Below are 27,918 nucleotides of genomic sequence, written 5' to 3'. Positions count from 1 at the left end.
TGTTGTGAATAGTGAGAATCTTGAAGCCAGAGGCAATAGCGTAGGGAGGGGGGGCGGGCCGCCCCAGGTCTGGGGGGGCCCCACATTGCCAAGGGGGGCCCCTTGGTTGATCTGGTGACATTTCAAGGCGGCACCACCTGAAGGGCTGGAGGACTCGGGAACAGAAGCAAACCATTCCTAATCTCAGCCGCCTGTCCCCTCTGCCATCAGCAACCCCCCACCCCCCGAGCCAGCCGCCGGGTGCCAACTGCCTGCTGCCCGGCAAACGGGGCAGAAAGCGCAGACCCGGTTTTGGAGCGCCGGAGCGTTTCCCCGGGCGCAGCGGAGGCGAAGGGAACCTTCGGAGGCTTTCTTCCCAAAGGCAGCTCTCCAGCCGTGGCAGGCAGAGCCCCAGAGGCCTTGAGGCTTGTGAAGAAGCCCCTGCCGGGAAGCCTCACCGGGCGGCTCACGGCGAGATCCCGCCTCCGCCTTGCAGCCTGCTGGCCAGGTGAAGGCATCTGCAGCCCCCGGCTCGGGCTCCACGCTCCGGGGAAGGAAGGGCTGCTGCTGCTCAGGACGGGGGGGGGGTCTGTGCAGCAGAAGCGGCGCCCACTCCCTCTGCAGCCCGGAGGCTGGCAATCCACCGCTGGGGAGGGGAGGCATTCCCACCCCCTCATGAGATGGCCAGCAGCGTCCCTGGGACGCGATGAGGAGGAGGCGGCTGGCGCAGCAACATCCCTCCAAGGAGATCCAGCTGCTAGATCAAGGCGTCCGGCAAGCGCTTCCAGGGCCGTCTTGCAACTCGGGGTCCCCCCCCCGCCTAAGGAATGGGATGCAGAGCGCGCAGGGCCAGGCAAGGGCTAGCCAAGGAGGGCCAGGCGGAAAGGGATCTCGGGCGGGGTGGGGGCCTTCCCCCTCTCGCCGTGCACGCGCCTCCCTCACACAGACCTCAGCCGCACACAGACCTTTCCCTTCCCTCTCCCCTCTGCGCGCCCAGTGCGACTTCCTTCCACTTTTTGCGACACGCCTCCCCTCTTTCCTTGTGTTTTGAGTTATGAGCACGTGCACTTACACTTGCCTGCCCTTTGGAAGCGTGCGCCCGGCTCAGAGCCTCCCCCCTCCCCCACATCATAGAGCGTGGCGAGAGCGACACGCTCCCTACCTAGCTTCCGTTTAGGCTTGGGGTATTGTAGGGGGTGAAGGGGGTGGGGAAGAGGCGTGAGGTTGGTTGAGGGTGAGGACCAGTGTTCCCTCTAAGCTGAGTTAATGTTAACTAGTTCACAGTTTAAGACCAACAAAGTTTTGTTCAGAATGTAAGCTTTTGTGTGCTCTAAGCACACTTCATCAGACGAGGAATCAGGTACAGTGAGCAGAGCTACATACAGCTGGTAGGCAGTGGTTTAGAATGCAAAATGGTACAAATGTAAAATACAATGGCAGAATAATAAAATTAACAAATTGAGCAAACCTTTGACCTTGGTAGCATGAGCGCGAGAAACCAATAAAACAGTAACACGTCAAAATGTGAGAATGTCTATTAATTTCTCTTGTTATTAATGAGGTCATTTCTTTCTCAAAAGTTTTTCCCATCCAACTAATTTACCTTTTAACATGTAACATACATATAGTTTGCCATTAGAAGAAAAATACATTAAAATATAATGGAAGATGTAACTTCGGAAGTTACATCACTTCCTGTTTCCAGCAGGGCTCCCTTGCAAGTGGTGGCCATCCTGCGGAAGTGACATCATATCCTGTTTCTGGCGGCATGCACACACATAGGGGGGCCCACATAAATCTTGGGCCCCAGGCCCCCAAAGCCCTAGCTACGCCCCTGGCCAGAGGACATCTGAGGAGGAGGGATGTGATGCCTTAGATTATAGGTGGGTGTAAGAACTCATTTGATATGAGGACTGGATCTGACATAAATGAGAAAGTGTCAGGCTGGCCATGTGTGTACCTATTTAAGATTAGGTAAAAGGGATATAAACTTTTAAAAGGATACAGACAAACGCAATTAAATATGCATATTTTAAGTGCTTAAAAGATTAGCACTCATTGGTCTTAAAGGTGCTTTCTTTGTATTTTTCCCATGGGATCCAGGGAAGTAGGCAAAGGAAGCTCTGGTTCTTTCCTTCCTTCCTCAGGCGACCAGGGGGAGAGGAGCCTCAGCCAGTAGAAGGGAGAGGCTTGGCTCAGTAGCTCTGTTGTGTGATTGAGAGAGCCTGGTAAAGCAAGCTTTCCCTCCCCCTCCTCTCCAAGGGAGAAGTCTCAGCCAGTGGAGAAAATAGAGGTTTTGCTCTGTTGCTCCTGTGTGATTGCTTTGCCAGGCTTGCTCAATCTGTTATGCAGAAGGAAGCAAAAGAAGTGGGAGAAGGAAACAGATAACAGCCAGTTGCTTGGGTTCCTGATAGGAGCCCTCTAGGGGCCTGATTCAGCCCTTGGGCCGCATGTTTGACACCCCTGCCTTAGATGGAACTCCTTCCTTGGGTGATGGAATGATATCATCTTGTACCAAGGATATTCCTGGAGGGCTGGGGAAGGTGGGCTTTTGATAGTGGGTGATTCAGTCATTAGGACTATAGAGAGTGGGGTCTATGACAGGTGTTTTGACTGCATGCTGACATGCCTGCCTGGTATGGTTGTGGACATCACATGCTATCTAGATGGGTTGATAAATTGTGCTGGGGAGGAGTCAGCAGTCATGGCACGTTGGCACATGACATTAGGAAATATAGTTGTGTGTCCTGGAGAAAAAAACTTAGGTCACTAAGCATAAAATTAAATGCCAGACCTCAAAGACAGCATTCTCAGAAGTGCTGCTGGTTCCTTGTGTAGTGCCAGCTAGACAGGCACAGATCAGGGGTCTGTGGATGAGAAAATGGTGCTGAGAGGAAGAGTTTAGATTTGTTACGCACTTTTCTGGTACAAGCAAAACCTGTAAAAAAGACAGGCTTCACTTGATCCAAAAGAGAACTAGGCTGCTGGTGATTAATATCAAAAAGGTAGCAGAGCAGCTTTTAAACTAATCCCAGAGGAGAAGCCAACAGGAGCTGCGAAGTCTCTGCTTCAGGACAAGTCAGTCCAAAAGGATGATTGCATAAATGCTCAAAGTAATATTGATAGGAGCATAATAGAACTTGGGAATGAGGGTAAGCTGGTGACTGAGGTCCATGTATGGTGACTGAGGAGCCAAGGGTTAGTGGAGAAGGAAATAGATTATAGATGTCTGTATGCCAGTGTTAGAAGTCTCTGAGTCAAAATGAGCTGGGGGATTTGGACAATGACAATTTAGATGTAGTGGGTATCTCAGACGTGGTGGAATGGGGAAAATCCCTATGGCATACAGTCATTCCTGAGTATAAGCTCTATAGACAGGACAGGGAGGATGAGTCAGGGGAGGGTGTTGCATTGTACATCAAAGAAGGCATAGAATCAAATGTTAGAAAACATCAAGGGCCTGGGGCAACACAAATCTACCAAAACAGGACAGGCCTGGTGAAATTGCTCCAAGGCAGAGGTACACCTCAGCCCCCTGAGGTTTGCAGTAGCAGAAATGGGTGGGTGAAGGGAACTGTATGGACTTTGCGGCATCCAATAAAAAGGCAATTAAGGAACAATATTGCATTTGCTGAGTCTCTGCTGACTATGGAAGTTATTTATGGTAAGAACATAAGGGAAGCCATGTTGGATCAGGCCAATGGCTCATCCAGTCCAACACTGTCACACAGTGGCCAAAAAAAAATTGTGTGTGTGTGTGTGTGTGTGTGTATATATATATATACACACACACACACACACACACACACACACACACATATATATATATATATATATACATACACACACTGTGGCTAATAGCCACTGATGGACCTCTGCTCCATATTTTTATCTAACCCCCTCTTGAAGCTGTCTATGCTTGTAGCCGCCACCACCTCCTGTGGCAGTGAATTCCACATGTTAATCACCCTTTGGGTGAAGAAGTACTTCTTTTTATCCTTTTAAACCCGACTGCTCAGCAATTTCATCGAATGCCCATGAGTTCTTGTATTGTGAAAAAGGGAGAAAAGTACTTCTTTCTCTACTTTCTCCATCCTATGCGTTACCTTGTAAACCTCTATCATGTCACCCCGCGGTCGACGTTTCTCCAAGCTAAAGAGCCGTAAGAGTTTTAACCTTTCTTCATAGGGAAAGTGTTCCAAACCTTTAATTACTCTAGTTGCCCTTTTCTGGACTTTCTCCAATGCTATAATATCCTTTTTGAGGTGTGGTGACCAGAATTGCATACAGTATTCCAAATGAGACCGCACCATCGATTTATACAGGGGCATTATGATATTGGCTGATTTGTTTTCAGTTCCCTTCCTAATAATTCCCAGCATGGCGTTGGCCTTTTTTATTGCAATCGCACACTGTCTTGACGTTTTCAGTGAGTTATCTACCACGACCCCAAAATCTCTCTCTTGGTCACTCTGCCAGTTCACACCCCATCAACATGTATTTGTAGCTGGGATTCTTGGCCCCAATGTGCATTACTTTGCACTTGGCCACATTGAACCTCATCTGCCACGTTGACGCCCACTCACCCAGCCTCAACAGATCCCTTTGGAGTGCCTCACAATCCTCTCTGGTTCTCACCACCCTGAACAATTTAGTGTCATCTGCAAACTTGGCCACTTCACTGCTCACTCCCAACTCCAAATCATTTATGAACAAGTTATACAGCATGGGACCCAGTACTGAGCCCTGCAGAACCCCACTGCTTACCATCCTCCACTGCAAAGACTGCCCATTTATACTCTCTGCTTCCTATTAATTAGCCAGTTTTTGATCCACAAGAGGACCTGTCCTTTTACTTCATGACTCTCGAGCTTTCTAAGGAGCCTTTGATGAGGAACTTTATCAAAAGCTTTCTGGAAGTCAAAGTGGAACCAGCTGCCGGAAGAGGTGAGGGCCCTGCGGGATCTTACTCAGTTCCGCAGGGCCTGTAAGACAACCCTCTTCTGGTTAGCTTATGCCGACTAGATAAATGTAGCTTATCAGATTTTAGTGAAATATACTGGATAGTTTTAATGTTAAGATTTTAAGGTTTTTAGGTTTTTTAAATGTTTTGACTTTTAAATGTATTAACTTTGTACCTTGTTTATTGTTTTGTCGTTGTTGTGAGCCGCCCTGAGCCACTTTGTGGGAAGGGCGGGATATAAATTATAGAATGAATGAATAAATAAATAAATAAATAAAGTGAACAACATCTATTGGTCTCCGTTGTCCACATGTTTGTTCACCCCCTCAAAGAAATGCAACAGGTTAGTGAGGCAAGATCTTCCCTTACAGAACCCACACTGAGTCTTCCTCAATAATCCGTGTTCATCAATGTGCCTACTCATTCTGTCCTTGATAATGGTTTCTACCAACTTTCCCGGTATTGAAGTCAGACTGACTGGCCTGTAATTTCCCGGATCTCCTCTGGAACCCTGTTTAAAGATGGGGGTGACATTTGCTACCTTCCAGTCCTCAGGAACGGACGCAGATTTCAGTGAAAGATTACATATTTTTGTCAGGAGATCCACAAGTTCAACTTTGAGTTCTTTCAGAACTCTTGGATGTATGCCATCTGGACCTGGTGACTTACTAGTTTTTAATTCATCTATCAGTTGTAGGACCTCCTCTCTTGTCACCTCAATCTGACTCAGGTCTTTCAACACCCCTTCCAAAATTAGTGGTTCTGGAACGGGCAAACACTTCTCGTCTTCCACAGTGAAGACTGAGGCAAAAAATGCATTCAGCTTCTCAGCCATTTCCCTATCCTCCTTCAGTAATCCTTTTACCCCTTGGTCATCCAAGGGCCCCACTGCCTCCCTGGCTGGTTTCCTGCTTCTAATATATTTGATGAAATTTTTATTGTTGGTCTTTATGTTTTTTGCAATATGCTCCTCATAGCCCCTTTTTGCCTGCCTGATCACAGTCTTGCATTTGATTTGCCACAGCCTGTGTTCCTTTTTATTAACCTCACTTGGACTAGCTTTCCACTGCTTAAATGAGTCCTTCTTACCTTTTACAGCTTCCTTTACTTTGTTTGTTAACCATGCAGGCCTTTTCTTATACCTGTTTGTGCCTTTCCTAACTTGTGGTATATATTTTATCTGCGCTTCTAGGATTGTAGTTTTAAATAGCCTCCAAGCTTCCCCATGGGTTTTGACTGTATTTACCTTTTCTTTCAGTTTCCTCTTCGCATGCCTCCTCATCTCAGAAAATTTACCCCTTTTAAAGTTAAACATGGTTGTGCTGGTCTTTTGGGGCAACTCTATTTATACAAATGGTGAAATCAATAACGTTATGGTCACTGCTCCCAAGCGGTGTGATCACTTTTACATCTCTCACCAAGTCTTGGGCATTACTTAGGACCAAATCCAGGATCGCCCCACCTCTGGTAGGTTCTGAGACCATCTGCTCCATAGCACAGTCATTGAGAGCATCAAGAAACTCAATCTCTCTCGACCAGAACACATATTGACCCAATCAATCTGCGGGTAGTTAAAATCACCTATTACAACACAGTTTTTACGTTTAGCCGCTATCTTTAATCCGTCCATCATATTATAATCGTCCTCTATCTTTTGACTTGGTGGGCGATAACAAACTCCCATAGTTAAATTTCCTTTTGGGCCCTCTATTTCAATCCAAAGCATTTCTAGAAGGGAATCTAATTCTCTGACCTCAGTCTTACTGGACCGTATACCCTTTCTGACATACAGAGCCACCCCACCTTCAACCCTTCCCTCCCTATCCTTCTGATATAACTTATATCCAGGAATCACCGTGTCCCACTGATTCTCTTCATTCCACCAAGTTTCTGAAATTCCCACAATGTCTATGTTTTCTCTCAACACTAAACATTCCAACTCACCAATTTTACTTCGAACACTTCTTGCATTTGCATACAAGCATCTATAATTTCCCAGGCAAGCTAGGCCCCAACCTTCCTCCTGCCACCTCGATACTTTGGCAGACAGTCCATACTGTTTGTCACCATCTCAATGGACAACTCTGATCCATTACCCGGTAGAAAAGTAACAGCTAACGTTTCATCTCTTTGAGATGAGTCCTCCCGAACCAGAGACATTTCATCTCCTGTTGGCTTTCCCCCAAGATTTAGTTTAAAAACTGCTCTGCAACCTTTTTTTAAAGCGCTAGCAGCCTGGTTCCATCTGGGGACAAGTGGAGACCACCGTCTCTTTTGTATAGCTCCTGCTTGTTCCAGAAAGCATCCCAGTGCCTAACAAACTTAAACCCTTCCTCCTTACACCATTGTCTCATCCACACATTGAGACTTCCAATTTGTGCCTGTCTCTCCTGCCCTGCATTTGGAACAGGTAGCACTTCTGAGAAGGCTACCTTGGAGGTCCTGGCATTAAGCCTCCCACCTAGCAGCCTAAATTTTTCCTCCAGGACCTCATGACTGCATTTCCCCACATAGTTGGTGCCAACATGCACCATGACCACTGGCTGCTCCCCAGCACTGTCTATCAGCCTATCTACTACACACGTAATGCCTGCTACCTTCGCACCAGGCAGGCAAGTCACCATACGGGCAGTATGTGGTTTTTCCACCCAGCTGTCTACTTGCCTAAAGATCGAATCACCAACTACCAAGATCCTTCCTCTCTCCCCGCCCAGGGATGGTTCCTTGGTGCGAAAGGATTCCCGCTCACCAACTGAAGAAGAAGTCCCTTCTGAGGGCGCATTCCCCTTATCCTCAGCACGGTGCCCTGTTTCCTCTCTACTCTCATGCTCCCTGGCAGCAAAGGGGCTGCCACGTTCAGAGCGGGGCTCATATAGTACGCCCCCGAGAGTCTTCCCGGAGTGCCTAACTGACTGACTCTGCTTCTCCAGGTCACTCACCTCTGCCTCAAGGGTACGAACTCGTTCCCTGAGGACCAGGAGCTCGTTGCATCGAGCACACACCCAAGAAAATTCTCCACAACAATCCTTAGCACACACAAGGGGCAGCCACTTTTGTGGGGACCCTACCTTAAAGATGTTAGTGAGGAGCTTCCTTTTATCCCCAAAAGAATGTCTTCCACTGAGAGCTTTATTATGTGTTATATGCACACATGTAAATAAAAGGCAGCTCTAGGCTAGGGATTGATTTAGAGTGGAGAAACTGTATGTGGGTGATACTCAGCCTTTTACCTGTGATCTCTTAGCTTCAGATCTCCAAATTCTGAAACTGCTTGGTTTTACCTCCCAAATATTCTTACTGAGAACCTCTTACATAGGATCTATATACCGTATTTTTTGGACCATAAGATGCACTTCCCCCCCCAAAAAAGTGGGGGGGGAAGTGTGTGCATCTTATGGAGCGAAGGTACCTTCCTGGGGGGGCGATCCGTTGCCTCCGCCTCTGATCCCGGCACTTCCCTCGCGCCTGCCTGCCTGGCTCCAGCTTCTTCCAGCAAGCGCTGGGATTGCTCCACGCTGCCCCCACTGCAAACACAGCGCTTTGCAAGTGCCGGCTGCGGAGAGGGCAGCGTGCTTCCTCCGTGCCTGTCTGCCTGGCTCCAGCTCTGACGCTTACAGCAAGCGCCAGGATCGCTCCCTCTGCCCTCCAATCCCAGCGCTTGCTTTAAGCATCAGAGCTGGAGCCAGGCAGACAGGCACAGAGGAAGCACCTGCCCCCTCCGCAAACCCAGCGCTTTGCGAGCGCCAGCTGTGGAGGGTGCAGCGTGCTTCCTCCGTGTCTGTCTGGCTCCAGCTCTGATGCTTAAAGCAAGTGCTGGGATCGGACGGTGGAGGGAGCGATCCTGGCGCTTGCTGTAAGCATCAGAGCTGGAGCCAGGCAGACAGGCACAGAGGAAGCACGCTGCACCCTCCACAGCTGGCGCTTGCGAAGCGCTGGGTTTGCGGAGGGGGCGGGTGCTTCCTCCGTGCCTGTCTGCCTGGCTCCAGCTTTGATGCTTAAAGCAAGCGCTGGGATCGGAGGGCAGAAGGAGCGATCCTGGCGCTTGCTGTAAGCGTCAGAGCTGGAGCCAGGCAGACAGGCACGGAGGAAGCACGCTGCCCTCTCCGCAGCCGGCGCTTGCGAAGCGCTGGGTTTGTGGTGGGGGCAGCGTGGAGCGATCCCAGCGCTTGCTGGAAGAAGCTGGAGCCAGGCAGGCAGGCAGGCACGGGGGAAGCACCGGGATCGGAGGCGGAGGCAGCGGATCGCCCCCCAGGAGGAAGGTGCGTCCTATAGACCGGAGCGCCTTATGGTCCGAAAAATACGGTATATGTTTTTACTTAACTTTAGTATGGCATGCCCATTCCTATCATAACAACTCACTAGAAGCATATATGAAGATGAAAAACCAAAGGAGCTCAAGTAAGGATTCAGGTCCTCCTTAAAGCAGTGATCACAGTAGAGTCCAGACTGGGTGTAGTGTAGTGTTTCAACTTGAATTATATTTTCCGTCCTCTTGTCCCAACTTCCCTCAGTTTCATATATATCTTAAGCAGTCTTTATAATATCCAAAAAAGGAAGGAGGACCCAGATGTGCCTTAAATGTAAAAACTCGAACAAAGGTATCTTGACTCGCCTTTATCTCAGCAGCAGTCCTAGAAGGCTGACTTCTGTTGTTTTGGGAAGCATTAAGACTTAGACTGAACAGACCCTCCCAGGATAATTTTTTGGAAAGTACTATCTTTTGTCTCCCTCCAAAATTCTCGGAGTCCTGTAAAGGTCAGGATGAACTCAAGGAAATACAGACTCTTGGGTTCTGCTGTCCCTTACAAATGACATCTACTGCAGAATAGCCTTTTGGCATATCAAGTGAAATTATTAGTGTAAATCTTGCTGGCCTTTGCTATCTTCCCTTTGAAGATTCTGTTTGTGCTACTCACTTTTAGGAAAATCTGAATTCTCTAGAAAAGTGGTGGATGTCATAGTGCAGGCAAGGAGGCCAACAACCGGGTGGATTTATAACTGTATGTTGCTCTGCATTCAGAAAGTAGGCCAATGACCAAATCATAGACTCTTTGAAGCCATCTTACAAGGATGTTGTTTCCTTCTTGCACCAAGGTTGGAAGCAAGAACTGAAACCAGATGCATTAAGGAGACAAGTAGCTGCTCTGGCGGCAGTCATTGAAGGTAGAGGGCTTACTAGCTAATAAGTACATTAGGAGATTCCATTAGCACCTCCAGTTAAACATAGATTCCCCACCTGGAATCTAACTATAGTCTTACAAGCACTCACGAGAGCGCCATTTGAGCCACTAAAATTCATGGAGCTATGATTTCTGGTGGCTGTGACCTCCACTAGAAGAATTTCAGAACTTGGGGGCCTTGTCATTTAGAAGCAAACTATGTGTGTTGCACAAGGATTCTGTAGTACTTACAGACCCATCTTTTGTTCCAAATGTAAATCAGAAGTGTGGGAAGACTAAGGGCACAGCCTCCCCCCCCCCCAACTTTTAAAGATACTTAGTGGTAATACAGATTTGGAATAGATGGGGAGGAAGGAGTATAGGAAAAAGAATCTAAGTAAATTATATGACACTCTGAAAATAAGACTGTCTTTGTCAAGAGTTATCCTCTCTGTATCCCTCTTGCCACAGTATTTGGCTTGAATGCATTCCTGCTTAGCTCATCTTGCTTTCTGCATGCTTATCTGAGGAACTTATTATTGAAGCTGTTTCTACCAACCAAGGTCAGCCACTAACAAAGTACAGATAACCACCTGGACTCCAAGACTTGGAGGGAGTGGGTACCGCCAAAAGCCGCTGTTGCTTTGCTGCACTTTGCACTTGAATTGTAACGGTTAGGGTGAGGGGTTAAATAGAGAGGCATTGGGCTAAGACATTAGTCTTAGCAAGGATATACTGCCTACGATACCTGGAATAAACTACTGAACTGTTGACTTGAGTTGTTCCTTGAGTCAGGGTCCTGACATATTGCTAAGACTCATCTACAACCTCAGCTACCTATCCATCCCCGAAGATGCTGGGAGAAGAGAAGGACAGTGCTAAGGAAGAACTAATTACAACGGCAGGAGAAGAACCAAAGGTGGAAGGGCCAAAGCTAGTTCCCACCTCTATCACGGTCTGGAAAAAGGAGTGGGGCTCCAAAGATCTCCGGGAGAGTATTATTGGAGACACCGAGGGGAGCCCCCCCTCCAGATTGAGGCCCTCGGGTCTCTACTGAGCCTACCCTTCCTGGGGGTTTGGTGACGAGGACGCTGAGCAGCCCTGTAGGAGCTGGGTGGGCAAAAGCTTGGGTGACTGGGTTCACAAAGCACTAGCGTCGTAAAGCTGGCAACTGAGAGATGAGATGCTGGCAATGAATGAGTTCATGATGCAGGAGATGAAAGGCCTCGCCCGTCAACTACGAGAAGTAGCTGTTCAGGTCGCTGGGGCACCTGCACGAGAACAGCTGGTCGTCTTGGGTGGAGGAGCGCAAGGGGGGAGAGGTGCCGGCAGGTGGAAAGCCACAACCCCTGCACCTGAAGTGCTGGAGGAACCAGTTCATGTACTTGGAGGGCTGCGGGTCCATGAAGCAAAATTCGATGTGGATCCTGCAAAGCTGGTGTATTTCATGGTGCTGGTGAGAGGCCACCTCAGCGTGTGGGTGCGGAGCTTTCCGACAGAGGCATTGAAAGTGGTCTACATTGGGGGCCACTTATAGGGAGCGGTGGCAGACTGGTTTGTGATTTTATTCAAGGCCCACTCCCCTGCTCTGAATTCCACTAAAGAGCTACTCAGTGCTCTGCGGCGCCACTTCGAAGACCCCCTGCAAGAAACTAATGCAAGACCTACGGCAGGTCTCAAAAGTCTGTGAGGGAATACACCAGTGAGTTCCGCCTCTTAAATGTGAAGGTGCACTGGTGGAATGATGGAGCCTGGCTCAAACGGTTCAAGAAAGCCTCAACTCCAATGTCTTTGGAGAGGCCCTCAAAGCAGGAGATCTTCAGTCACTAGTGGATTGGATCCAGTTTATGAAGTTGAAGACCGCCACAAGATCATAGCCCTCCACCGCAAGCAACAAGGGGGAGGAAGGTCTTGAGACTCAAAGGAGAAGATCCCAAAACCTACCTCGGCCAGATGGCCTAGGAGCTTTCAGTCACTCCTGAGGACCAGGAGAGTCAGGCAAGGTAGACTGTGTTTCAAATGTGTGAGGGAGAATCACATAGCCAGCAAATGTCCCAGCAAGTCGAGAGAGCCCAAATTTGGCTACGCCCTCGAAGGGAGAGGCCAAGAAAAAATTGTGCCCCATCAGGACCCCCTCTGGCAAGGGGAAGGCTGCCGCCCTGCAGTGCCAAGAACAGACACCTGAGGCTTCAGCGGAAGAGGATAACGAGAAACAGCTGTTGGGAAATGACAATGACCTGCTGTGAACAGCGTGCAGCAGCAGGTCAATGTGATGGCCATGCCACTACGGATGAGAACCGCAGGAACTTTGTATTTTGTACCCATCACTCTAGTGAACCCCGTGACTAAGACGTTCACTTGCATCCGAGCCCTCCTGGACTCGGGATGTTCCAGAGATTTGCCGTCCCCAAGCTTAGTAGAAGCATTGGGACTTAAGAGAAAACCACTCCCCAACCCCTTATTATTCAAGCAGATGGATGAGAAACCAATGAGGGGGAAGTCGTGTGTGGAGGGAACAGAAATATGTGCCCTGGGACTGGGGGAGCACTGGGAGCCTTAGGCTTTCGTAATAGCACCCTCCACCAAATTCCAGGCAGTGCTCAGCTTGGAGTGGGAATGCTATTTACTTTCGGTACCAGGGGTGCGAAAACAACCGTCGGAAGGTGGACGGGGGGCCCCAGCCACCCCACTCAGGTGGAAAAGTTGTGCTTGACGGTACTTGAAGGCTCATCTATTCCCCCTGAGTACAGAGACTTGCAGGGGGTGTTTGACACGTGAGAAGCAAATGAACTCCCTCCTCACAGGCCCACATTCTGTGCCATAGAGCTTGTAGAGGGGGAGCCCTTGCCTAAAGCAAAGCTGTATTTGATGAGCAGGGACGAGAGGAAGAAGCTTAAGTTTCTAGACATGAATTTACAGCAGGGATTTATATGGCTGGCTAAATCACCCCACGTGGCCCCCATTCTCTTTCGCAAGAGAAAGGATGGCAGTTTGAGACTGTGCATGGATTTTAGGGGTCTGAATGCCATCTCAATGAGTAATGCGTACCCTCTCCTGATAAGAGACCTCTTCAGCAAGTTTCACAAGGGAAGATTTTTACAAAGCTGAACTTAAGGAATGTGTACTTCCAGGTCTGTATCAGGGAGGGGAATGAATGGAAAACTGCCTTCAACACTCCCCTCGTTCAGTTCGAATACCTGATGATTCCATTTGGGTTGAAGGGAACTCCAGGGGTTTCATGAACTTGATCAATGAGGTTTTACACAAATTCCTCTACAAGGGCGTGGTTTGCTACCTGGATGACGTTTTAACGTACTCGCAAGATCTCCCCTCCCACATTCAGTTAGTGTGCCAAGTACTACAGGCTCTCTATGACAATAAACTGTTTGCTAAACTATCGAAATGCAAGTTCCGAAATGCGAGTTCCACAAAACAGAGCTCGACTTCCTAGGATATTGAGTCTCAGCGGAGGGGTTGGGAATGGACCCACTAACGTGCAAGCAGTGGTCGACTGGGAAGCCCCTAGACACGTAAACAATTCCAAAGATTCCTCGGTTTCGCAAATATTTATAGAGGATTTATAAACAATTTTGTAGAAATCACCCTATCCCTAACTGACCTGTTAAAACCATGGGAAAAGGCGTGCAAGCTGCAAAAGCAAGCGCCAGTTTGAACTGGGGCCTGGAGTGCCAAAAAGCGTTTGAGGAACTAAAAAATTTATTTCGGAACCGTGCCTTATCCATCCTGACAAGAACAAAAGGTTTGTGGTGCAATGTGATGCAAGCAATGTTGCCTGAGCAGCCGTGTTGCTCCAAGGGGGGGGGGGATGGGAAACTTCACCCGTTTGCTTACCTATCAAAAAAATTCACCCGCATGGAGCGGAATTGGTCAATGTGGGATAAAGAAGCCGCCACCATTAAACTGGCTTTAGAAAAATGGCAGCACTATCGTGAGGGAGTGAGAACCTTTTAAACTCTGGACCGATCATAAAAACCTTGCGTCCTTAATCGCCACCTGGAAGCTGATAAACAAGTAAGGTGGGTGGAGTTTTTCCACAGATTCAAATTCATGCTGGGACATATCCTGGGGAGGTTGAACTTCGTTGCTGATGCATTGTCCCACTTACCCTAACACGAACGCAAACAGGAGGCGATGATAGACTCGTTCAGCCCTGCCCAACTCAGTCTGCTGGTTACCACCTATGCTCAAGAACACAAGAGGGTGGCGCAAAATGACTTGTTTTTGTTGTCACTTAAAGAAGCCCTTGCAGGCAAGCCGCCTGATGCTGGGTTACAACTCGAGACCTCTCGGAGGGACTATGGTACAAAAACAATAAACTCTTCATCCCAGAGCCGCTACAAGCAGGGGTCATGCAACAAGCCCACAATTGGAAATTAGGGGTGCATTTTGGATTTGTAAAAACCATCCACCTTGTGCAATGGCAGTTTTGGTGACTGGGGCTCTGCAAAGATATAGTGCAATATGTTTCTAGTTGCCCGACCTCCATCATGGCAAGAAAAGAGGGGGCGTACCGCCCAGGCACCTACAGCCATTGGCCCCGGCCTCACGACTCTGGAAGTGTATTTCCATGGATTTTATAACCGATCTTCCCCCATCGCAGAGGAAGATGGTGGTGTGGGTAGTGGTGGACACGTTTTCAAAGCAAGCCTGCTTTGTCCCGTGTAAACAGTTACCGACGGCAAAAAAGTTAGCTCAACTGTTTATACAGCATGTCTTTCGGCTACATAAGGTAATTTCTGACCGCGGCCCACAGTTCATTGCCCACTTGTGGGCGCAGCTTGACAGGAATGGAGCAGGGGCTTAGTTCCGCCTACCACCTCCAGACAGATGGACAAACAGAACGCACTAAAGCGGTCCTCGGACAGTTAAAATGTTACACCTCTTTCCAACAAGACAATTGGGTGCTCCTCCTGCCTTTTGCAGAATCTCTCGGCTTGGCTTCGCGAACGAAGATTTAAGAATACGCTTATAATAACAGCATCCACAGCACAACGGAATGCTAGCCCTTTCCTGGTGGTAAACGGTTATGAGGGAAGCCCTTTCCGGAGCCCTTTCCCACCATACCTGTAGACTTTACAGACTGGTGGATGTGAATATCCAAGGGCTGGGAGGCTATACAAAAGCAGTTGTTCCAAGTCCAGGAATCATATAAAAACATGATAAAACATTCTAAATTATGGGACCTCAAGGTGGGGGACACGGTATACATTTCCACAAAGCATCTTCTCAACGCACAGAACTGTAAGAAGTTGGCTATGAAATATTTGGGACCGTTTCCCATAAAGAGAATCATAATGCTGTAACTGTTGAACTTGACTTGCCTAAGAACTTAAAACTTGTGCATCCTTGTTTTCATGCTAGCTATCTCAAGCGCAACCCTGGAACCTCTGCCTGGCACCCCCATCCACAACCTCCAGCTCCGACTCTTGATTCGTGGTCAAATTCATCATGAAATGTAGGAGATCCTTGACGCCAAGATAAAGCGTGGGGAACTGTTCTATCTCATTAAATGGACTCATTTCCCAGTCAGCCAAGTGGAATGGGTTCATGCAGCCGATACTGTCAGAAGCTCATTAAAGACTTTTACCAGAAGTACCTGGGGAAACCGGCGGGGGCAGGGAGCTTAGGAAGGGCAGAATGTCAAGAGTTATCCTCTCTGTATCTCTCTTGCCATAGTTTTGCTATAGAACAGTATTATGTCTTGAATGCATTCCTGCTTAGCTCATCTTGCTTTCTGCACGCTTATCTGAGGAACTTATTATTGAAGCTGTTTCTATCAACCAAGGTCAGCTGCTAACGAAGTACAGATAACCACCTGGCCTCCAAGACTTGGAGGGAGTGGGTACCGCCAGAAGCCGCTGTTGCTTTGCTGTGCTTTGCACTTGAATTGTAACGGTTAGGGTGAGGGGTTAAATAGAGAGGCATTGGACTAAGACGTTAGTCTTAGCAAAGATCTGGTGTACTGCCTTACGATACCTGGAATAAACTACTGAACTGTTGACCTGAGTTGTTCCTTGAGTCAGGGGTCCTGACAGTCCTAAGTGAACAGAGGACATGGTCAACTCTTTACTGAGAATAATCCCAAGAATTTAAATTGAAGCAGTTTGAGTGCCATAGAAACAGATTTTTGTGGACTGGAGTCTATAATGGAGAGAGCTGGAAGACAAGAAATGAAACAGCAAAACAGTATAGCCTAAGCTTGGAAGGATATTCTGTATTGGGGTGGGGAGCAGAGAGGTACATTTCTAGATTTATTTTAAAGACATGGGGATCATAAGAGAAACATCTGCCAAACATAGTGTTACTACTTTATGTAATTAACACACAGTATCACACGCTTTGGCATATTAATTGAAGTTAAGCATATTTTATTACAATTACAAATTAAGTGCTTATATTTATTTCGAAGATCAAAAAAAGATTTAGGTAGGATCTTTACTCCTTTTTGTTTATACGCCCTAATGGTACATCTGAGCTGCTTTCTCATGTTTATACATTCTTTATCAAACCAACTATTATTGGTTTGGTGCTTCCTACCAGATAATTTACCACTTTTGACCAAAAAGGGTTTCAGTGATTCTGTTAATTCTCCATAAAAGATCAAGGCAGTCTCAGGGTTCTTTGCTAACAAAAGTTTATCTGTGATTTCAAGGAATGATTTACTACACAGGACCTCTTGAACTTTATTTTGAAGTGTATCTGTCCATCTTAATTAAATATTAGTTGTAATTTCAATTTGAAAGGGCATTGCCTCACATACATTTAATGGGTCCGATACCGAAATATAAAATATAAGAGGCTGATGATCGCTCTCAGGGTGCGACCCTACTTCAAAATGTAATATTTCACTGCAGAAAAATGGAGAAATTACTAAGTAATCAATTACACTAGCACCCTTACGGCTAAAATAAGTAAATTCACCATATTTATCACCATCAAAGTTCCCATTCAGTATCGTGAGGCCTAGCTTATCAATCAGTCAGTTAAAATTTGTTCCATGTTTATTTGGTATATGATCTTTCGTATTCCTCTCACCATTAAATCACCTAATAGAATTAATTGTGCCTTAGGATATTTATCTTCAAATTCACAAATATAATCTTCCAAATCTAACCAACAGTTCTCATAGGCAAAAGATGAAGAGTAAGGGGGAATGTATACATTCACTATCAAAATAACTTGCTCCTTAAATATTAAAAGACATACCATTGCTAAAGATGTTAGAGAAGGAAGAGGTGTAACATCACACTTTAATGAAGTAGAAATTAAACATGCCAACCCACCACTAGGACATCCTTTAGCAACAGAGGAAGCGGCATTAAGTGAGTGGGTAATAAATCCATTTAACATTAATTTTGATGATAACCAGAACTCTTGAATGAAGATTATATCATAACCTCTCATAAATTGGAGAAAGGAAAGATCTTGAATTTTATTAGCCCAACCTGACACATTCCATGAGATGCACTTTAAGTAATGCTTGCTCTGGGCCTCTAGTTGTCAATTTACTATCTCTATTTTATCATTAAAATCCATTTGGATTGATCCATTTTTATGCATGTTGGCTGTTACTAAGTTAGAGGATTCTACAGGCCCAATAGGAAGAGGGCCCGTTGTACCAATCTCATGTTCATCCAGGTAGCAGTTAAAATGTTCTCCTATGGGTAAATCAGACTTTATTTGAGGTTGAAGAGGGACATAATCTGAACTTAAAAATAACAAGTCATTAGTAGGAGAAGTAGCCTTTGGACTAGCAGATTCTACTGTTGGACATGACTAGCATGGCACCTTTGTTTTAGCCAACATCTGTGATGACTAGAGTAGAACTATCCTTACCCCCAATAACAACTTTAGTTTATAAACCATCAATTATTGGCTGAAGATTATTTTCTGTATGTCTTCTGAACTATTAACTTTAGGTTATGGGGAGATGAAGGATGGGTCTTGGCGCAGTTTTGTTTTGAGAATAGTGGCTAATCTTGGTTTCTCTGTACAATGTTTGAGTTCTCTAGGATTTGATGATGCCAAATCGCTTATTAAACAAAAATTGCTTGACTAGAGTGCACAGACTTATATGAGTTTACTTGACAAATTGAGACCCACTGTGATCTATAAACAATTATCTCCATCTCCCTTGACATCATCTTCATATTTTGCCAATTTAAACAATCCTAAATATAGAAAGGCTTTTACTAGGGCTCGTTTTGATATTCTACCACTCATGGCCATAGAAAGTCGTTACAAAGGGTTGCCATATGGGAAAAGAGCTGGCTCAGGGCAGGAACTTGAGGGAGGAGACCAGATCACAGCTTTAACTTAAACTTCTGAAAATGGCATACAACAGACTTTAGAACATCCAAAATTAAAATATTTTATTTAGTGTAGAGGGGGACATGTCAGGTGAAATCAGGGGTAATGTCTGAGGTGAATAAAATATAACTCTGAGGTGACTAATCACAAACTCCAGTTCATATGTTTTCAGCAATTGAGAGTTTTAAAGCTTTCATAAAGTCATATCATCTTAGAGATGAGAGGCTTTGGTTTCTGTGTTTACAAAACACTGCAATTTGGTGTAGTGGTTAAGTGTGCAGACTCTTATCTGGGAGAACCGGGTTTGATTCCCCACTCCTCCACTTGCACCTTCTGGAATGGCTTTGGGTCAGCCATAGCTCTGGCAGAGGTTGTCCTTGAAAGGGCAGCAGCTGTGAGAGCCCTCTCCAGCCCCACCCACCTCACAGGGTGTTTGTTGTGGGGGAGGAAGGTAAAGGAGATTGTGAGCCGCTCTGAGACTCTTCGGAGTGGAGGGCGGGATATAAATCCAATATCTTCTTCTTCTTCTTCTTCATCTACTTCCTTAAGTTTAGCTGACTCTTCAGATTTTTCAGAAGGCAGGGATATCCTACCAAATACCCAAATTCCTTCTCTGAGCACACCAAGGCTCACTCTACTCTTTAGAGCTATCTCCCTCTCATTTGGTCAGGGAATCTCTTCTCTAACTAGAAAATAATCTCTATTCTTGCCCCAAATGTGGGTCTTCACTGATCTACCCACTCCTCCTTGCCAACCTTCCCAGTCTTCTGTTGGTGCTAAACTTTTCTTAATCAGTGCTAAACTTTCCTGAGTTGGGGCTGTTAGATCTAAACTGAGTTATCTTCAGCAGTCAGTTCCCAAGTCTCTCTGCTCAGTTGACACTAACAAATCAAATCCCTTTGAATAGCCTGTCACTCAAGGCTGTCTGGCTCTGTGAGGCATTAATCCTTCATAGGCCTTCACATGTTTACACAGCACTTACGAGCTTTTAAAGTTCAGTCTGTCACACATTAACTGTTTGACCGGGAAATAGTCTGTTCATTTTGAACCTGGAACAAATAAGCCTCAATTCCTTCCTTGAAGTTTGAGAACTGTGCCCTGAAAGGATTTGGTTTTTATGGGAGTATTCGATCAACTAGTACCAGTGTGATTTAGTAATTAATGCATTACTCTAATTCAGTCAAAGGGTTTTAATCCCTGTGTGACTGCTTAAGTCATGTCCCCTCACAGGTGAGTCCAAGCAACTACTGTAGTAGGACAAAACCCAATATATCAATTTCCACATTAGAATTGTGTCTTCTGTGTTTTTGTGTATTTTTGTGTGAAGACTGCAATATGTAATTGAGTAGCATTAAATTAGACATTCAATTACAAATTAATTCTGTTGATTATTGCATTATCTACAGCAGGGGATGGGTACAAACTGTTCACAAACTGAAATTCAACCCAAAGTGGGGTCAGTTCAGAATCTGTGAACCGATGTTCAGGTTAGGTGCCTTCCCTGAACATTTGTGGCTGCTTTGGTGCTAGCCGTTTAAATCTGACAGCTGAGTGGCATGGGACCACCATGCAGCTTGTGAACAAGAGACCCCTAATTTCAGTTATATACGGACATCGTAATCACCCGTTTGGTTGCCAGAGTGCCTGGAGATTCAACTCACACACATCTGCTGTGAAATGTGGGTTTTATCTACCATTTTATAAGAGACTTATGTGAATACTAACAGCCTCAGCGTTACAACAGCACTCTATATCTCTGGAAGAGTGTTAGCCAGAAGTACAGATGGGTTCTAGCCGCTCCGTGCGTGCACCATCTTGGCCGTTGCAGTGGAAGAAGTCGCCCCGCCAGGAACTGTCTGAGCAAGCGGTTTTCAGCCTTGTCCAGAAAAGCCATTTTGGTAGGCTAACATCATCAGCGACCATCTTCCTGCAGTTCCAGACTCCATGACAGAGAAGTGAGAGGCTCACTTCTCAACAGCTGTTTCATGCATCTACATAAGGCAATCAAGCTTAGCTTAGGCGTGGATCCTGCCAGACCGCCCAAGTCTTTGTCAAAGGGAACTTTAGACAATGGACGGTGCTAGCCAGAAGAGCAAGAAGAGGAAGACCAGCTTCACCCAGAGCCAGAGTTCTGTGTGTAAATCGGGGGTCACCAATTTGACCCTCTATTGTCACTTAGATAAGTTTGAATAGATTGTTTAATCACCTCCATCTATACCTTGCCCTAACCGTCATTCTGGAGCCTCCCCTTTTCCTGAGGTAATACACCATGTGACACTGCATCATGCCCCATCTGACCCCGTGTCATAATCCTCTGCCCTCCTACCCTCTAAGGGCTTAAGGAAGACCTTATAAACTCTGACCCTACACCCCACATGTGTGCATCTGGCAGTACCCCTACCCTGCTGTTTAGATACGCCCCCGATACCTGATCTGTTGAGGGTCCTCCCCATTCATCCTTTTTCGTTGCCATTGGAGCCTTTCTCGAAGACTATGATAGGTAATTATTACCTTGTTTGTCAACCCTTGTGTTTACCCCTGTCTATTTCAACCCTATTTTTATTAGGACTGTATGCGCATTGTGTGATTTTATACTCTTGTATGTTTGCCTTTATTTTATAATAAACCCCCTTGATTATTAGATCATATTGCCTCGTTATTGGGTAATTTCCAAAGAAGACACCTTCTGTATAAACAGGTTTTAGATTTTGCTGAAAGGCTGATTGCCCACCACTCTAAATTCCCCATAACCCTATTTTTAGGGCAATTTGCCTAACAGGCTGTTAGGTTAAAATGGCTCAGAGCCATTTATCTAATTGGTTTCACTCTCCTCCCTGGCTTTGAAGGTGGGGAATGAAACTGCGGCGTTTAATGGCTCACAGCCATTTAACCCTTCGGTTTTACCACTAGTCAGCTGTTAGGTTTTTCAAAGGGAAGAAGCAAAACCGAAGGGTTAAATGGCTGCCAGCAGACCTATTTAATCCTTCCCAGGTGCTCTCTCCTTCTTCCAGGCCCCAGCAACCCACAACTGAGAGAAAGGTGGAAAGGAAGGTCCCTTCCAGGATGATCCTCATCACCAGACTGGCTCAGTTCGGGTGGGGCCTATCTGGGTCAGTTTGTTTTGGGAGCTGTTTTTTTGGTAATTGTGCCTATCTAACAGAAATGACCATTGTAGACAATACTGGCCATCCCTTATTTCAGGGGTGGCCAACAGTAGCTCTCCAGATGTTTTTTGCCTACAACTCCCATCAGCCCCAGCCAGCATGGCCAATGGCTGGGGCTGATGGGAGTTGTAGGCAACAAACATCTCCAGAGCTACCGACCACCCCTGATTATTGTATCCTACCCCATGTACAGCAAGTAGTGTTCTCTTGAAAATAAAAGCTGAACTCAAATTTCTCCGATTAGAATCTTCTAATCCTTAAGTCACTTGACCGTCATAGATTTTAGAAAGCAAAAGGTATGCATGAATTGAAAGCAAGGTGGTCAACTGTTTCATCAGCTCCTTGATTTTTGTGTGTGCATACTTTTCAAACATTCATCACAGGGGGGAGGGTGTTGTGGGGAGAGGGATGCTGGAAGAACTATGGCTAGGTGGGAAATAAACTCTGTCAAACTTTATATGGAAGGCCTTGCCAATTCATTGTAAACAGCAATGTGCCTGGCAGTCTTCAGGATTACATTTGTAAAACAAATGCCTAAAGAGACACTGTATTGTACAACAGAGGACAGTACTCTTCCAACAAAGTCCAAAACATGTTGGCTTGCTTACTAACCTACTAAAATGTAGTAGCATCCCTAACAGTCTGTCTTTTAATTGTGGCTTTATCGCAGCATGATATGTCTGTAGATATTTCAGAACACTGGTTTTTAAAAGTTTCAATCTCTCTTAATTTTTTTTAAACTTTTGATAACAATAGACTGTTTGGTTTCAGGCCTAGTGGATATTTGGAACAACAAGAAAATTTTGATGTAAAAATGAGACTAAAGAGGTTCTACACAAGGAAGCTGGACTGCATATGTTTCCTTGACAAGAGTACTGGGGAGAGCCAACATGCTGGGATCTCTGCAGATTTCCGTGGGGCTCAGTGACACAGATGATCTGGGCAGGAAATGCTGGTGTAAACCCAAGCTATCAGTATTTCAGATGTCACTGAAGGGCTAGGTTGATGGAAACAGCAATGCAATACAAGAATAAAATTGAAATGGTCCTGTTTTGAACCCTTGAGCAAGTCACTTAGATCTTACTAAAATAGCCATAGTAGCCTCTGTCCAATATTTCCTTGGACCATTACAAACCAGTGTTTTCTTCCATTGTAATACTGTGCAAGCATGGCACATTTTAATGACATGAACAACAATTATTGGGGTTTGTAGAATCTTTCGGGATCAAGTGCCGTGTTCTACTGGAGAAAGTTTTCCTTCCAGACGTTTCGTTCTCAGCTGCGGAGAACATCCTCAGTGGCGTTGCAGCCGGAGCAGGTGCTCAGACCTTCTTGGCTGCTGTGCACAGCAGTTTCATTCCTCAACGCCACTGAGGATGTTCTCCGCAGCTGAGAACGAAACGTCTGGAAGGAAAACTTTCTCCAGTAGAACACGGCACTTGATCCCGAAAGATTCTACAAACCCTAATGATTTTACCAGCCGTGAAAACCTGAAATCTTTGTGAACAACAATTGTCTGCGCTGTAATAGATCTGGTTCAAAGTCAAGGCAGATTTATAGAAGAGGAGGAGGAGGAGATTGGATTTATACCCCGCCCTTCACTACCCGAAGGAGTCTCAGAGCAGATTACAATCTCTTAGCCCTTTCCTTCCTCACAACAGATAACCTGTGAGGTAGGTGGGCCTTGAGAGAGCTCTCCCAGAACTGCTTTTGAGCAGAACAGCTCTGAGAACTTGTGGCTAACCCAAGGTCACATCAGCAGGTACATGTGAAGGAGTGGGGAATCAAACCTGGTTCTCCCAGATTAGAATCAGCACATTTAACCACTGCACCAAACTGGCTGTAGAAAATGTGTAGTGGTGGTTTAGGTTTCTAGCACTTCAAAAAGTAGGAGATCTGTGTGTGTGTGTGTGTGTGTGTTTAAAGAGGATTCTTTAAAGGGAAAACACTGGTTATTCTCCACTCAACTATGGATCTAAATCTTGGGCCACCTCATTGGATAGTTGTGAGGATATTTATGCCACCCTGAGTTTCTTGGGGGAAAGGCAGGACATGAATATGACACATTCTTTTTTGGTATGGTAGCTTTTTTATACAGTGTATTTTTACAAGAATGTTGAAAGGCATTGTCTCATTAGGTTTTGAGATAGTACTGTCTTAGAACTTCATATTCAGGTTAATTATACATTTTCTGAAAACTTGCTAGCTGTACTAAGATCAATAGCCAGCTGGTTTAAGGTTAACCACTTACAGAGATTGCATGGTAAACGGCACAACAGGTGGCTATATTAAATGAAACAGTAAAGTTCTGTGGTTTTACTTTTTCCCCTAGTATTTAAGCTCAGCAATGTTGAATGACTATTAAGTGCTTGCATAGCTTGCTGGTGGGATGTGATGAGAAGTCTGGACTAGGAATGAAACTACACTCAAATGAAGCATCCTTACAAAGTGACACTTGGCTGTTCTATCCCTTCACTGAGCTTTGTGCAGGATAATATCCCTTGTACATGAGGCAAATCAATGTTTTCTTTTTATCTCAACAAGTCATGTTTCATTTTCAAGATGACACGAGGCTTGGACAACATAATGCAATAACAGAAGTGATCATGAACTGCTGTCTGTAGCATTAGATGCTGTAAATATATTGTAAGTGAGACAAGGCTGGATGTGGTCAGGCACAGTGCCTATAGGGTTGACGCTGGGAGGAAGTTAGATGGTGGTTGAGGCTTCATGCACCTGGGAGGAGGAGGAGATTGGATTTATACCCCTCCTTTCACTACCCAAAGAAGTTTCAGAGCGGCTTACAATCTCCTTTCCCTTCTCTGCCCCTCAACAGTTACCCTGTGAGGTAAGTGGGGCTGGGAGACTCTGACAGAAATTGCTCTTGTGCAGAACAACTCTGGCAGAGTTATGACTGACCCAAGGTCACTCCAGCAGTTCCATGTGGAAGAGTGGGGAATTAAACTTGGTTCTCCCAAATAAGTCTGTGCATTTAACCACTACACCAAATTAGCTGATTGGGATGCAGCAGGTGCAACTCAACTTCCTTGTTGCTGTCAGAGATTCATGTTACTTGTGCCAGTAGTCTTCTGCCTTTGGGCAGTTCACTCCTTCAGGTTCTCTCAGTCATCCCTGACCTCAGCTCCTCCTCTGTTTCCAGCCACCCCCATCTGCTGTGCATCATGGCATTAAGGGTGAAGTCCAGTAACTGAACACCCCCCCACTGATTAGGGTACAGCCTTCCTGACTCGACTCCATCCTCTTCTCAGTCTCAAGGGTATGCCATCTCTCAGAATCATGGCCACAAAGGCTAACCGGCCTGAACCTGTGGTCAAGGTGCCTGGAGAGGTTCTCACCCCACAGGTTTGTGTCCCCCTGGTTTATGCGTTTTCCTGCCGCCTTGTGCAACCTCCTGCAGGGGATGGACTCCCATAACCTGGGAGGGTGACCCCTGCTCTCCCTAGGTTTCATACATGTCCTATTATAAGCAGTAGTATTCTTGCCAAATTAAGACTAGGGTTTCCTAATTATACTGAAGGATAGGATATAAAAACTTCACAAAAGAAAAAAATCCAATTATTGTAGTATGGAAAAGTCTGTCTTAGAACTGAGCAGAGAAGTCTTAGCTTCTTAAAAATTGCTTCATGTGATTACAGCTATGCTGCAAATGCCATTTCACTATTGGGAAGGGCTTTGAAAATGTACCTTACTTTATTTGTGCTTCAGGTCAGATTAACTAAAATGGTTATTGTGTCACCTGGAAACTCCTGACTGCTTCAAGACCAGACTTTTAAAACCTATATATTATTATTAAAAAGGCCAGCAGCAACAAAGACCATTTTACAATTTCAGAGACGTTTTCATAGCAATTTGATCCTTACGCAGGTTTTTAAAAAATCTTTGTACTTGGAGCAGATGGGGGAAATCGAAGAATGGGAAAATAGGCTTGAAATGCTTTCTGGCTGACTTCTGATCTTCTTTCAGAACAAATACAGAGTAACGTTGATACAAGTCCGATACTCCACTAAGTTTCAGAAGTTTTATTTTCTGGTTGAAAAAGAAGAACCTTTCCCATCCGGTAAAGCAGTTGTGAAAGACTTCAGCTTTCAAGTCATTTAATAAAGGGCTGGTTTATACCTGCATGATTATCATTTAATGACTGGTAGTGATAAACCTGCATGTGTGAACAAGTCAGAACAGTCTGAAGATCTCGGGACTTCAGAATCCAGATGTCACTTCCAAAGCAGTACAGTTGGTTCTTGCATAGTGTTCTCACATAAGTGTGCTTGGGTGGCTTTGATGAGATTCAGTCTTAAAATGAGCTTAGTGGACCAAGAATTTTTTGTTTATACCCTGCCTTTCTCCGCGGTGGGCACCTTACATAATTCTCTCCTCCATATTATTTTGGAAGTGGTAAGTGTTTTCCTTACTTATTGTAAAAAGGTAGTCCCCTGTGCAAGCACCAGTCGTTTTTGACTCTGGGGTGACGTTGCTTTCACAATGTTTTCACGGCAGACTTTTTACAGGGTGGTTTGCCATTGCCTTCCCCAGTCATCTACACTTTCCCCCCAGCAAGCTGGGCACTCATTTTACCAACTTTGGAAGGCTGAGTCAACCTTGAGCCGGCTACCTGAACCAGCTTCTGCTGGGATCAAACTCAGGTCGTGAGCAGAGGGCTCCGACTGCAGTACTGCAGCTTTACCACTCTGCGCCACGGGGCAACCTTTCTTATTACAGTCTGTTACAAATAGAGTCAGGATCTGAATTTAGTCGGTTGTATCCATTGTCAGTTTCTGCCACTAGAAGGAGAATACAGTTTATTGATTTGCTTCTCTCACTGCAAATCCAGTTTGATCCTTACGCCATTTCCCCCTGTTGGGGTGCTTATCCCTCAAAAGCAGTATTTTGGTGTGCTCACTAGGCTGTGACAGGAGAGGGAAGGGCAAGAAAGCTTCATTTTGATAATGGAAGCACTTCACATTACAGCAGCAGACCTTGAGATCCAATGCATTGTTCTTAAACTGTACTGAAATGTGTTGTTGTAGACTTAATACCATTAGCTTCACATTGCAAAGAACCATGATATTGTATGAACAACAGGTAAGGTTTGGGTGTGATAAATTCTAAATTGTTCCTTTGTTTAAAATATACTGACTGTGTAAGAGGCAGGCCAGGGGCTGATGGCCTCAGTCCAGCTGAAGCTTTCATGGCACTGTAAGCTAACTTTAATTCATACCTTCCTTTTTGTTCTCTGAAATTAGATGCAGGAATTAGAACTGGCACAAATGCAACAAAGGGAGGCCAATCTTGCAGCTCTGGCAGCCATTGGGCCAAGAAAAAAGAGACCATTGGATTCATCCAGTCCTACATCTGGAGTTGAGGTACATACAAAAATCTGGTTGCTTGTTTCTGGTTCTTTTAGCTGATCATTATTTCTGCATTGTAAAGTGTCATCTATTACAGGATTTAATGCAGCTGAATGTGTTTATCAGTTTTATAGATGGAGAACTCTGTAGTTTGTGCAACAATAACTGTTTGGATTCTAGCAGCAAAACACAGTGGGAGTATTTTTTTTTTTTTGCTTCTCTTACAAGTGTTACTACCATTGTCTTTTCTCTGCAGTCATGGCAGTCATGATGTCACAATTTCTAACATCTTTGTAAGACAGGCCACAGGTCCTTTCTACCGTCCATTTAGATTCTCTGTTAACATTTAAAACCCTTTTTGCTTTTCCAAGAACTTTTCTTATACATACCATTTTCAATAGTATTTAAGAATATCAACAGAACTTACCCCACCCCTTTCCATTGTATTATGCTTGAAAAGGTCTTGGGTTTCCTTCAACAGCAAAGTATTATTTCTTCATAATGAGATCTTCCTGAGTTTAAGTAGCAAAAGAAAATTTTAAAATAATCAAAATATGTAAGAGTGATCTTTCAACAGCACATACCTTCCATTTCACTATAACAGTAAATACCATCAGGTTTTATAGTGCTTTATATATCCTGGTCATCCGCAGTCATTTTGTAGAAAAATAGGTGGTGGAGCTCATCCAGAGATTGTTATGCAGCTGTACCTACTATTCAATGGACAAGGAGGTGGATCTCTCAGAAGGAGAAGGCGGAACTCTCAGAAAGGTTCAGGAGCTGCGCTCCTGTGAGCTCCCACTGAATCTGAGGCCTCCTGGTCATTCATCTTAATTCAGGATTCCCCAGACTTTTTGAGCCTGTGAGCACTTCAGAGTTTTGACCTGACATGATGAACATGAACATATGAAGCTGCCTTATACTGAATCAGACCCTTGGTCCATCAAAGTCAGTAT

The 27,918-nt window shown here is 45.4% G+C and overlaps 1 protein-coding gene across 1 annotated transcript in view; it reads left to right on the top strand.

Annotated features, from left to right (window-relative positions):
• TAF4B (TATA-box binding protein associated factor 4b) overlaps window positions 1–27,918 on the top strand; it is a 95,548-nt gene that overhangs the window by 52,266 nt on the left and 15,364 nt on the right. The window contains exon 14 of the mRNA XM_060243872.1: window positions 26,858–26,977. Within this exon, the coding sequence (XP_060099855.1) occupies window positions 26,858–26,977 (120 nt within the window). The remainder of the gene's footprint in view (window positions 1–26,857; window positions 26,978–27,918) is intronic.

The sequence above is a fragment of the Heteronotia binoei genome, chromosome 7 (genome assembly GCF_032191835.1).
Source record: "Heteronotia binoei isolate CCM8104 ecotype False Entrance Well chromosome 7, APGP_CSIRO_Hbin_v1, whole genome shotgun sequence".
Taxonomy (NCBI): Eukaryota; Metazoa; Chordata; class Lepidosauria; order Squamata; family Gekkonidae; genus Heteronotia; species Heteronotia binoei.
The sequence above is the reverse complement of the archived record's forward strand: the minus strand, read 5'-3'. Positions and strand labels throughout refer to the sequence as shown.